Source organism: Botrytis deweyae, assembly GCF_014898535.1.
Source record: "Botrytis deweyae strain B1 chromosome Unknown BDEW_051, whole genome shotgun sequence".
Taxonomy (NCBI): Eukaryota; Fungi; Ascomycota; class Leotiomycetes; order Helotiales; family Sclerotiniaceae; genus Botrytis; species Botrytis deweyae.
This window is the reverse complement of record NW_024066258.1, coordinates 138,801-150,508: the sequence shown is the minus strand read 5'-3', so window position 1 is coordinate 150,508 and position 11,708 is coordinate 138,801. Positions and strand designations below refer to the sequence as shown.

Here is an 11,708-nt window from a genome sequence, read left to right as displayed (position 1 = left end):
GTTTTCATCTTGATCTTCAGATTTCCTATTGCATTTATATTGTCGTTACACCTTGAAGATTTGGATTGCAATGCTTTTGTTTGGGAAGCTTCATAATTCATTATTTTCTATAGCTTTTGTGGTTCAATGAAGGGAAGTTTATAGCTACCGAACGTCAACATGATGAATGCAATGCAGCACGCAACAAGTCTTCCTTGCTCCTGAAGTCAACATTCAGAATCGACGATAAATCAAAGACAATACTAAATATGTTCTTATAAGTAAGGCATAGTTTAACAATTGTAGTCAAGTGCTTTGCTCGAGAATCACGTAGATAGAAGGAGATGTCGGCGGACCATCAACCTGGGGTGTGGAATACTGTGCTACACTGTATTGACACCCAACGATCTGATTTACTCTGACTATCACTCTAGCATTTTATCGGCTCACTTCAAACTACCTCTTAATTTCACCGTCGATAAGTCTTAGCAGGGCAATCTGATGCGGTTTGCCCAGCATCATAAAGTTGTGTATATTCGAGCATCGTCTTACTTGCTTGAATTCAGATAGGGTAGTGCATCACTTGAAGGATATGATAGAAGTAGCGAAGTTCTGCATTATATAATAGTACCTCTTATATTGTTCCGGATAGCTTGATCTACAAACGAGTATGGAAAGTCAATAGAAGAGAATAGGAGGTGATAAACTTCCTCAATGGCATTACCTCTACTTCGAGGAAGCGAACAAGGTGAGATGATGAAGTATTATAAATAAATCGGATTTATTGCGCCTGGGCGTGTTCGGATTATAGAAGACGGCTTTGCGGTCTTTCTAATGGCTCTTAGGTGATGCTGTGTATTGAGAAGAGATGAATATTACTGGTGAGATGTAGATAGTCACCCACGCGTCCTATATGGAGACAGGCTTATTATAGGAATGCAATGTATTTAGTGTAGTAGATTATAATTTATATTTACATGTAAGGACTTTTGAAGTTTTTTTTGATAAAGGACATTATTAAGAGAATTTGTATTATATTATTTTCGATTTCCTTAAGGGTAAGAATTCCATTGAGATTAGAGAGCAGTAAGGACTTTGAACTAGCAATATATGTCAACCCTAACGCCATTTATAACTCTATCTATTGCAGTGCTACTTACATAACCTGGAACTACCAGCGACACGAAGAGACCGTCAGTAATTTTGCCAACATGAAGAGCAAAGAAAAATGACTCGACGGAAAAGATCTACGAATCTTTGTCATTTTCCACCAGTGACAGAACTCCCGATGCAGGATTCTCTATATCCGTCTTAATTTTCGCACCAGTGTTTTCTAATGTCAACCATTCCATTCCCGGTAGACATAACAGACACAAACAACTTGCAACAAGCGCGACGATCATGGTATCTCTGATACGTTCACTATACGCTTTTCGCAACACTTCTAATGCGGTTGAATTGTCGACGAGTCGGTTTAGATGCGAGGCGCCGGCTGCGATGATGATTGACGAGCGTGGTATAGTTGATGTAAGAGGGTCATTTGCTAGATGACTGAAGATCTTTGCGAGGAAGACGGGTTGACTTATGGCGAACGCAAGGGATCTGAGAGAAATTGGTGGTTTTATTAGCGTGGTACAATACTGAATTGTTGGTATTTCTGTAACTTACGTTCCCAACTGCAAATCAAACACGGTTAAGCCATTTCCAATCGATAAGTCCTCTTCTCTGTTTATGGTCAGAATATACTCGTAGATAGGTATATTGACGATCCGTACTTCAGTGCAGCTTGTAACGCAGTAAAAGGTTGATTGCCTCCTATGCCTGCCCTGCCCCAGCTCCGGCAAGAAACATGAAAGCTGTTGAGCGAGCTGTCGAGGTATCAAGACCAAACATTGTCAATAGATCTGCGGCGATCACAGTGATAATAGTTCCGACGGCCATGTAAGGCATCTATATACTTAGTTAGGATATAGAACGAACACAATGTTGCTATCACTTACATAATGTCCAAATTTAGTAACGAGGATGCCCGAAATGATGATGAAAACGATTCTGCCAGCGTCCATGGCTATCATCCGAACTCCACTATTTAATGCGGATGTGCTACGTACAGCTTGGAAATATATTGGTATGTATTGTAAATACTAGTAATTTTAGACTCTTTTCGCCAGCAGAAGAAAGGGGGGCTACTCACAACAGCCATTTGAAGACCAAACAGAATCAGATAAATGGTACCAAATAAAACAGTTCGCCGTTTCAAGATTCTTCGAGGAATGAGGGAATTTTCGCCCGTGAACTTTGAGTATATGCAAAAAGACCCAGTAAAAGACCAAAGCCGATGAAGAGACTGATGACTTCTGATGAGCGCCATGGCTTCGTTTGTCCGCCCTATTGTGAAGTTAAATATAAACATACAAAGGCACAGAAAAATGATGGTTCCGGCCCAGTCCATGCGCTGTAATTTTTGAAGGAGAGGATCTGATGTCGTTGGATTGTTTTGGCAATCTTGGTTTCACGAATAGCATCACCATTGCCAATGCAACACCGCCTATAGGTAAGTTTCTAGAACGGTCAGGATATGAAGTAATTAGATTTCATGGAGCAGATAATATTGAGCTTACATCCAAAAGCACCATCGCCATGTCAATTTATCTGTAAATATCCCGCCAAAGATAGGAGCAGTGCAGGCACTGACTCCTTGTACGCTAAGGACGTACCATAATATAGAGGGATCTTTCTCTTAGGAACAGATAGTCCAACTATTGCTAGTGTTCCCTGAAGCAATCCAGCAGCACCACATCCAGCTATAATCCTACTGATGGTAAAAGCTGCAGAAGTAGGTGCAGCAGCACACAGACAAGACCCAACCTCAAAGATAGTAATCGATATCAAGAAGACATATCTGACATTGAAAGATTTGTAAATAGCACCTAGGATAGGTTGAAGAGCAGTATGTGGAAGCATATAGCCAGAACCATGCTAGGCAAGGTCATCGATCGTGTGGAATGAAGTTCTGATTCCAGGAGTTGCTACGCCAATGACACTACTGTCGACGCCCGTGAGGAACATTCCTAGGGCTAGAGATATTGTTACGAGTGTAAGTCTTCACCCAATGAGATATCGATCCGAGGAATCTTCGACATCCTCAAGTAATTCTTTGGGTTGGCCGTTCTCTGGAAATATTTCCTATTCCACAAGAGTTCTAGAGCACTTGTCTTTTTCCTCGTCCATTGTGAGATTTTGGCTGCTTCGAGAAAACGATTTCTGGGCATGAAATTTTTTTTTGAAGGAAGAAGATTATAAAACTTGTGATTTGAAACTGGCCAAAGAAATTCATCGTATGCACAAACGGGCAATTGCCCCTATTCGAGGAAGAAATGGATGTAACACAAAAGAAAATAATACTTGCAGTCTGCAAGGGAGATGGAATGATTATTTCCTCGAACTCTCCAACCGTTGGTCATCATGCGTAGGTCAACAAATTCGGCTCATTCACCTAATATGTAGTAGCAAACTCGGGATTCTCGTCCCGAGAAGACGCTTTGCGGCACAGTCAAATTCTCCAACGGTTCATTTCAATTTTGATGTCCAGACTAACGGTACGTACCTGGGCAGTCACTATGGCGTGGCATCAACACTATGTATTTACTACAACCAATCTTCCACTTCCTAAGTGAAGGGTCTGTCTCGACGAGTGGTCATTCCTTGGATAGTTCGACATCAAAGTATACCACAATAGTGATATTTATATGATAATTAGAGAAGAACAGATTAGCTGGGTGTTTTGAGAGGAATAGAAATGGAAATGGCTAGAGAACAGCAATGGAGGACAAAGGGGTAAGAGACTATAGTAGGATACCCTCATATTCCTAATTAAGAGAAAATCAAAACAGATACTTAATGGCACACGTCTGCAAAAATTCCAGGTTCCTTCAACCCACAAAGCAAAAAGTTGATGTTCTCACAATATCATTTGACAATACCCAGTTCACACCATTTGATGTCTGTCAAGCTATGTCTATCAAAATGAGAAGAGCCTCGCTACTGATCAGATCTGCCAAGATGGTACAAGCAAAAATGGATATATATGTACGTACTTTCTCCCACTGTTGTTAGTATCGGCTCCACACAATGGCTGTACCGCAGAAAGTGGGCCAATGACAGCAGGCATGAGAACCTCAAATTGGTGTGATTATTTTCAATTCCTCAACTTTCATTCGCTTTAGGAATTCACTGTGATGACAGAATGGACCGGATACTGTTCAAAGGAATCATGCTTGGCGCTGTGTCTTAGTGGTAGAGAGGGGTTTGTTTGCCGAGTTGCTTCGCTTCGACAAGCTTATAAACCTTTGCTTCTTCGACTTTCTTCATCGAACTTCTTCTATCAAAATGGAAATGGCGTTTCATCCGTTGCTGTCATTAGGAATTTCAAGTAGCTACACCATGTTGCTGCTTACCATAGTTGTTACGTTTCTCGCTCTCCCACTCGGATTCATAATTTGGTCGGCTCAAACCTTAGCCACCAACCGTGCCAAAGCCCGCGTAATAGGTCTCCCCTACTTCATTCGCTATGTATCGCCCATGAACCCCATCTGGCTTCTCTATGGTAGTTCCATTGTGCGACTCTGTCAACGACTTGGAATTGCATCCGAGAACTTCACACGCATCTATTCTCACGGCTGGGAAGCCAACGAGCGAGCCCAAATCTTTGTCGATTACGGCGATGCATTTCTAGTTGTTCATCCGGCGGGTATACAACTCTGTGTTGCGGATGCTAAAATCATCTACGATGTTCTGACGAGGAAAACGGAGTTCAGGAGGAATATGGAGGAGATGGTTGTTTTGGATGTTTATGGACGGAATTTGTCGACGGCGGATGATGCAGAGTGGCAAGCTCATCGGAAGATGACGACGGTGACATTTACGGAAAAAAATAATGAGCTGGTTTGGGAACAGTCATTAGCTCAGGCGAAAGGAATGTTGGAGTACTGGACTGAACAGGCGAAACAACCGGTTCGATCGACACATTTGGATACCAAGAACTTTACGCTAAATGTTCTTGCAGCTGCAATGTTTAACGAAGTGTATCCATTTGAAGGTCATGAGGTTGAGAAGCTAGATTCTCATAAGAATAATAAGTCATATCAGTACCGAGAATCTCTATCCACGATTCTGTCATCCATCATCCAAATTTTCATGTTCGGAGAACAAGGTCTAAAAGCCTGGTGGACACCTCATTCATTTAAAAATGCAGCGAGAGCGATGGATGACTTCCGCTCTTATATTTTCAGTTTGATGGATAAAGAGAAAGAACATCTTGCACGTGGAGAAACTGTGAACAAGCACCTGGTAGCACGACTAGTGAAAGCTCGCGAGGGGGGTGAAGAACTGGATGCAGATGATACGATCACGGATAAAACTTGGGATAAAGGAAGAAAGATGACGCTTACGAAAAAGGAGATCTTGAGTAATCTTTTCGTCTACGCTTTTGCTGGTAATGATACAACAGCTATTGCGCTCACCAGCTTACTTATTCATCTTGCTGCTAATCCCGACACCCAAGATTGGATTTCTGAGGAGATAAACTGTTATCTACCCACAGATGTGAATATGGAGTCCTGGAAATACGAAACATTCTTTCAGTTAAAGCGCTGTAGAGCAGTTATTGTAAGTCCCCTTGATTCCTGACTTCCTGAAGAATAAAGTATACTCACAAACAGCAGTTCGAAACCCTCCGTATTTGTCACCCCATATCTCAACTTGTAAAAACTACTGGTTCACACGAACAAACTCTCGAGGTTAATGGTCAAACTTATGTTCTCCCACCGCATACTACTGTCCACTGTTCTATACCCGCTCTTCATGCGCATCCAAAATACTGGGGTTCCGATCCTCTTTCCTGGAACCCCAGCCGGTTCATCAGCATGTCGTCTACCTCCACTTCCACTGAAAAATATAGCACGCAAGATTTTGACAAGGAAAAGGTTGAAGGGGATACCTCGAATCATTTCATGCCTTTTGCATGGGGTCAACGAGTGTGTCCTGGTAAGAAATTTGCGCAGGTAGAACTTGTTGCTGTATTAGCTGCATTGTTCAAAGACTGGAGAGTTGAAGTTGTCCCGAAGGATGGAGAGACTGATGAGCAGGCTAGAAAGAGGGCATGGAAGAGTAGTCTGGTGGTTGATCATGAGAGACATATGTTGCATGAAATGCTTGACCCGGAGAGTGTGGGATTGAGATGGGTTAAGAAATAACGAGGACACTAGTCTAGCTTATTCTTGAGGTTTCAATGGGAAGATGGCTGTGGTTTACAGGATGATTATTGCTCGACGTATTTATATTGGGATGCTGGATAAGGATGCTATTTTGAGGATGTGTGAAACTCAGGCGTTACCTTTGGACCAGCTGGCTCCGGATTTGGCATTAACAATGAGATATGAAATGGCGAACTAACTGGGCTTGACTTAATTTACCATTCAAGTTCTCTCTGAATGCTTGATGGGCGGGTTGTGGATGTATATCATGGACATGTCAAAATTGAATTGCTGTAAAATGACTTGGATTCATTGCTGCTACCTACGCGACCTTTAGAACTCCCTCCTCTTCCATCCAATCTCCTCCCGCAGTCGCCTCTCCAACTCCAATCACCGCCCTAACAGTTCATCCTTCCTCTTCACAGAATGTAGACACAAAGCGAACCTGAAAAGTCCATCGAGCATAGACAATAATCAGAATTTTGAAGCGTTCTTTTCTCTGAGCTATCCATTTCAGTACTTGGGTCTTGTGAAAAAAAGTCCCTACTACAATCCTACCCGAACTAATCCAAGTAAACTTAGATAGGCCCAGGTAGGGCTGACAACGGATGCTGTGGTTATATGTAAAGAGAAAAGAAAAGAAGTTGAGATGAGGTGAAGGATTTTATGGTAGATTAGAGGTCTGTGCGTTTTGATCGTGATTAGGTAACTTAGTCATTGATGCCTGAGAATTAAGGGTGAGATTCTGGGATGGAAGCGACGAGGATTCAAAGGGGCAATTGGATGGACTCATAGATTAGATTAGACGAAAGAAACCTAAAGTCACAGATTGTGAGAGGTTATTTGACAACAATAGCTTATGTTGTATTCATCATTAGTAATATCCGTATTCCAAACCATAATTCATGTACCATTCTTTCAACGCTCACAATGCCCCAATAACCCAACCTCCATCTGGAATTGAATCGATACTATTAACATCCAATTCCTGTCTTCCATTCATCTTACGACGGAAAGAACTACTAGCAGGATAGACGACTTTCCTCAATCTGTTTGGTGATCCAAGAGGTTGAAAGCTCTTGAGCCCATGCCATGGATCTAATCTCATGTGATCTTCCCAGAACGTCTTTCTCGCGGCTATAAAACTATCTTGCTTAGGGATCTTGAGGGTGGCAACTGTTTGCCATGGATACTTTTCGGGATCCCAGATCTTGCCAGCATATTCCACAGGCTGGTCTTCGAGATTCTCAAGGAGTTGGACTTGAAAGAGATATTCTGCGTCATGATTTGTGTGGAAATCTTTGAGCCATTCACTAAGAATATTATCTGGATGGGCATCTGGTTTGACTGTCTCTTCATAAAGCTTCTTTTGCGTTTCTGAAGATGGAACTAAGCAGTATTTAACAACATAGTCACCGAATCTATAAGCAGTTTGCGAATACTGTCGTGTTGACTAGATTTATGTCAGTAGTTGAGTTGTGTAGGGTGGCTAGATGGTGTAAATATATACCTCGAGATGGGTGTTCCTGACTTCATCACGAGCTTTTTGTAATGCCGTATCTTTGCGAGCTTCTAGATGCTTGTACAACTCATTCTTATCTCCTCCGTACTTAATTCTAAGATCAATAATTTCTTTTGTCGTCTTTGCATCTGCAAGATCCAATGCAGGAGTACTATTGAATTCGATATCCTGTGTGCTCAACTCTTTCCCGTCAAATCTTTCACCATCGACATTGAAAACCTTCATTCCTAGACCTCGAGGTTGCGGAATACGATCGTCGAGAGCTGGATCACCAGGTTCGGTACTATATCGCATGGCAATTGGATATGTCTTTGGACGAGAGAACATGCTTTGCGCAAGATGTGGAGGTAAATCCCCAACAACTAGTTCACCCTTGACCAGTCCTTGAGTTCTTGCATGTGTTCCTTTTGACGATTTTAGCATTTCTATTTCGACTCAAGGGCTGAGAAGTGTTACCTCCAAAGCAATGGCGATGAGCATTAAATTGAGCTTTTTGTATGGCATTGATCTGGTCCGCAATAGCTTGTATGTCTTCCTGTTCATTGGGAGGAATGACTTCAACCCCTGAAGCATCCCATTTGATATAATTGCGGGATTTCAGTCCCTCTGATTCAATGGAGCCCATGATGTAAGAAGGTGAAGTTGAAGATTGACTACTAGGAGTATGGATAACAAGAGAATTTGATATAAGTTTTGTAGATCTTTTCAGGGTACTTTAATGAGCTTTATATACCAAGTAGCCATTCGCTTGAATGGCAGAATGGGCGGGGTAGATATCAATTGAATAGCCCATTCCTTTCAAGACCATATTCGTCTTGCATCAATTTGGACAGTCGTTTTCAGACTAACATTAGTCAGTGATATAAACATCAAATCAAAGAAGATGATTGGTAACTCGAGAACAATTCTATGACTATAGAATATAGCTCTCCCATCCCCGCATTCGAGGATCTATCAGGAGTATGAGATCCATGATTTAGGTTTGTAGTAGTTGTCCTATATGCAAGTATCTCAAATCATTCCGTGGGCCTAGAGACTAATAGACTCGGATGAATGGTATTTTGGCTTGTGCCCTTGTTCTTGACATATGTACCTAGGTTTCAATGTGACACTTGCTTTTGTCTAGACAAATACCTTCTTGCAATATCATATTAGTACATTGGCTTTCATCAAACATATACACGTGAAAATAGTAGATGAACGTGGTGAATGAGTTGCAATTGATGCAGATGGATCTGACGCTTCGTCAACACAAATACAGGGTTAACATAAACCCGATGGAAATATATACGAATACGGTAACTTCTTTGACCCTAAAGCGAACCATTACGCAGCTCTAAGACTTCGGGCTAAACATACTGTGCCATAATTGGAGAACACTACCTAGCAATGTTCAAAGGTTCACAGCCTCGACAATAATTGAATTGCGATTTGTCCAAAAGAGAAAGATTTCTTGTTTATTATCAAATCTGTTCCTATTATCAGATCATGTCAGCCACAGCCCCTACGGATTCTTCTAATATTACTTCTCCAGGTTCGTTTGCCCTTGTACATCGCCGTTATGGTGGGGAAGCTCACGCTATGAGAACAAACACTGACAAAATAATAGCGAAGAAGAAGAGCAATAAGAAGAAGAAGAATGCCAAATCGAAATCAAACGGAGAAGTACCTCAAATTCAAGATCAAGTGGACGATCTCGCAGTAAATGGAGCAGAAGAAGAAGATGGGAATCCAGAGGAATCCGGGCAGTCAACTGTGGTACGAGTGACACCTGTTCACAACTCACTATATAGCAAACATAAGCGCATTCTGATAAATCTCGACAGAATACTCCAAAGGATGCCCAATTTCCATCAAGCATAGATTCGCAAACGAACGGGCGCAAAATTGACTCCGAGGGTAATGGCCATACCATTGCGCCAACACAATCTAGCGCCGGGAAAGAAGAAGGGACCTCGGAAAGTAATGGGTCAGATGAATTGGACTCGAGTGCTCGACTGGAAGCAATGACGGCGGAACGTCAGGCATTGCGCGCTGAAGTTGAACAACTAAGAAAATCCCTCGAGGATATACAGGGCAAGCACACGGAAGAAGATTCAACAGCCAAAGGCCAATACTCCGAGAATCTATCATCTGTCGAGGAAAAATACAAAAATGAGATCACCGCACTCAAGAGCCAACATGAGGAGGAAATTTCTACAGTCCGAGCAGAATTGGAGGAGACTGAATCTTCAAGAGAGAATTGGGAATCTCAATATCATACTTTACTCACACGCGTTAATACGATCAAAACTACCTTGGGCGAACGATTAAAGGCAGATAAAGAGGAATTGGCGGAGGCCAATGAGAAAATCGAAGACTTGGAATCACAAGTGGAATCATTTCAAAGTACTATCCAAGGATTGGAAGATGAGGTATCCAAATTACGGAATGAACTGAACGAATCTTCCAAAGAACTTTCGACCATGCGGAATCGTAATAATTTATCACAACAGAATTGGGTCCACGAAAGGGAAGATCTGCTTCAACAAGCTAAACATCTCAAAGAGGAAGCCGATGCTGCAAAAGAAGCCATGGGAGATTGGGAAGTTTTGGCTATGGAAGAGAGATCTATACGAGAGAACCTGGAGAGTAGAGTTTCTGATATGGAGGAACAATTTTCTGCTCAGAAAGAAGCATACGAAACCACGGTCGCCGAACGCGATAGCCATTCTCAAGCGGTCGATGGATTACAACGAGCTTTACAGGAAATTCAAGAGACTCGAAGACGAGAACTCCGGGAGATGGTCGAAAGTTATGATGAGCAACTTCAATCCTTGAAAAAGGTCGTTCAGGAGTCGGATTCTAGATGCGTGGAGGCTGAAACTTCGAAAGAGGCTCTACAAACAGAATTGAATCGACTTCTACCATTCGAAAAGGAAGTCAAGGAAAAGAACTTGTTGATTGGCAAACTTCGTCATGAAGCCATTGTGATTAATGATCACCTCACGAAAGCATTGAGATTTATCAAAAAGTCGAAAGTAGAGGACAATGTTGATAGGTATGTTACAACCCCATACTACGAATTGGAATTTGGAACTAACAAAACATAGACAAGTTGTCACAAACCACTTTTTACATTTCCTCTCATTGGATCGTTCGGATCCGAAGAAATTTCAAGTACTACAAGTCATTGCTTCATTGTTGAACTGGACAGATGAACAAAAAGAGCAAGCCGGTTTAGCAAGGCCAGGTGCTTCGAGTAATAGTTTACGTTTACCAATGTCACCATTCCACCGAACACCAAGCACACCATCCTTATCCACGGAATTCTTTACCGAGCCCTCAAATTCTCAAAAGGAATCTCTATCAGAACTATGGACAGGATTTCTAGAAAAGAGCGCCGAGGAAGGAAGTGTCAAAGATGGTAGAAGTGAAAGCGTCAGTAGCTCAGCTACTCTCGCCACAAAATAGGATATTGGAAAGGAAGGGGCTTTGTCATTTGTGAAATAGATTGAGGTGTATATTAGCTACATTGCGAGGGCGTTTCACTGGGTGTGAGACTGGGTGTTGTTATGGTTTTCACGCCGTCTGTTTATTGTGCTACGAGGATCTTTTTTCATGGCGTTGCTCGTGGAATCTTTATCCCATTTCGTTTTGGCAAGTGGCATATCATATAGGGTCTTGGTGGGCTTGTTAGCACCAAAATATCTTGTGTTCAGGAGAAATTTTAATATTGGGTTTCTTGATTATGTCGCTCGTTTCTGAGGTTTATGTCTTGTTTTAGTGATGTGTACTTTGTAGTGCGATGATAATTCCTTTCATCAAGGGGTTGGGATTACAAAAAGGGGACAGTTGGTGGAGTCTGAAAATAGACGAGCTTTTGTAGGCTTGTCATAACGTCCGCTCATTTCATCTATGTTAGCTTCCCTGCACTGAATAGATCTTCTACGAAAACGACAAGTAATGATAAA

General features: G+C 41.9%; 5 protein-coding genes across 5 annotated transcripts; 2 read left to right on the top strand and 3 right to left on the bottom strand.

Moving 5' to 3' along the window:
- Positions 1-1,226: 1,226 nt before the first annotated feature.
- Positions 1,227-2,045, bottom strand: EAE98_011684 (uncharacterized protein; the record flags this gene model as incomplete). The annotated part of the gene is made up of 4 exons (XM_038959307.1): positions 1,227-1,581; positions 1,648-1,704; positions 1,829-1,929; positions 1,980-2,045. The coding sequence occupies 4 exons, from the start codon at positions 2,043-2,045 to the stop codon at positions 1,227-1,229; spliced, it is 579 nt and encodes a 192-aa protein (XP_038804365.1).
- A 190-nt stretch (positions 2,046-2,235) lies between these two features.
- On the bottom strand, positions 2,236-2,943 carry EAE98_011683 (uncharacterized protein; the record flags this gene model as incomplete). Its single annotated transcript, XM_038959306.1, has 3 exons — positions 2,236-2,367; positions 2,395-2,527; positions 2,675-2,943. 3 exons carry the CDS (start codon positions 2,941-2,943, stop codon positions 2,236-2,238), a joined length of 534 nt encoding a protein of 177 aa, XP_038804364.1.
- Positions 2,944-4,368: 1,425 nt separating this feature from the next.
- On the top strand, positions 4,369-6,233 carry EAE98_011682 (uncharacterized protein; the record flags this gene model as incomplete). The annotated part of the gene is made up of 2 exons (XM_038959305.1): positions 4,369-5,646; positions 5,703-6,233. 2 exons carry the CDS (start codon positions 4,369-4,371, stop codon positions 6,231-6,233), a joined length of 1,809 nt encoding a protein of 602 aa, XP_038804363.1.
- A 925-nt stretch (positions 6,234-7,158) lies between these two features.
- EAE98_011681 (uncharacterized protein) lies at positions 7,159-8,380 on the bottom strand (the record flags this gene model as incomplete). The annotated part of the gene is made up of 3 exons (XM_038959304.1): positions 7,159-7,686; positions 7,744-8,159; positions 8,212-8,380. The coding sequence occupies 3 exons, from the start codon at positions 8,378-8,380 to the stop codon at positions 7,159-7,161; spliced, it is 1,113 nt and encodes a 370-aa protein (XP_038804362.1).
- A 731-nt stretch (positions 8,381-9,111) lies between these two features.
- EAE98_011680 (uncharacterized protein) lies at positions 9,112-11,707 on the top strand. The gene is made up of 4 exons (XM_038959303.1): positions 9,112-9,289; positions 9,365-9,513; positions 9,582-10,795; positions 10,848-11,707. Exons 1-4 carry the CDS (start codon positions 9,244-9,246, stop codon positions 11,206-11,208), a joined length of 1,770 nt encoding a protein of 589 aa, XP_038804361.1. The 5' UTR covers positions 9,112-9,243; the 3' UTR covers positions 11,209-11,707.
- Position 11,708: the final 1 nt, after the last annotated feature.

Bases quoted from the DNA above. Each gene is read 5' to 3' on its own strand.
- EAE98_011680 (XM_038959303.1), top strand. From the start codon at position 9,244: ATGTCAGCCACAGCCCCTACGGATTCTTCTAATATTACTTCTCCAG. The intron at 9,290-9,364 runs GTTCGTTTGCCC...ACAAAATAATAG, and splicing joins TTCTAATATTACTTCTCCAG to CGAAGAAGAAGAGCAATAAG. The intron at 10,796-10,847 runs GTATGTTACAAC...AACAAAACATAG, and splicing joins GTAGAGGACAATGTTGATAG to ACAAGTTGTCACAAACCACT.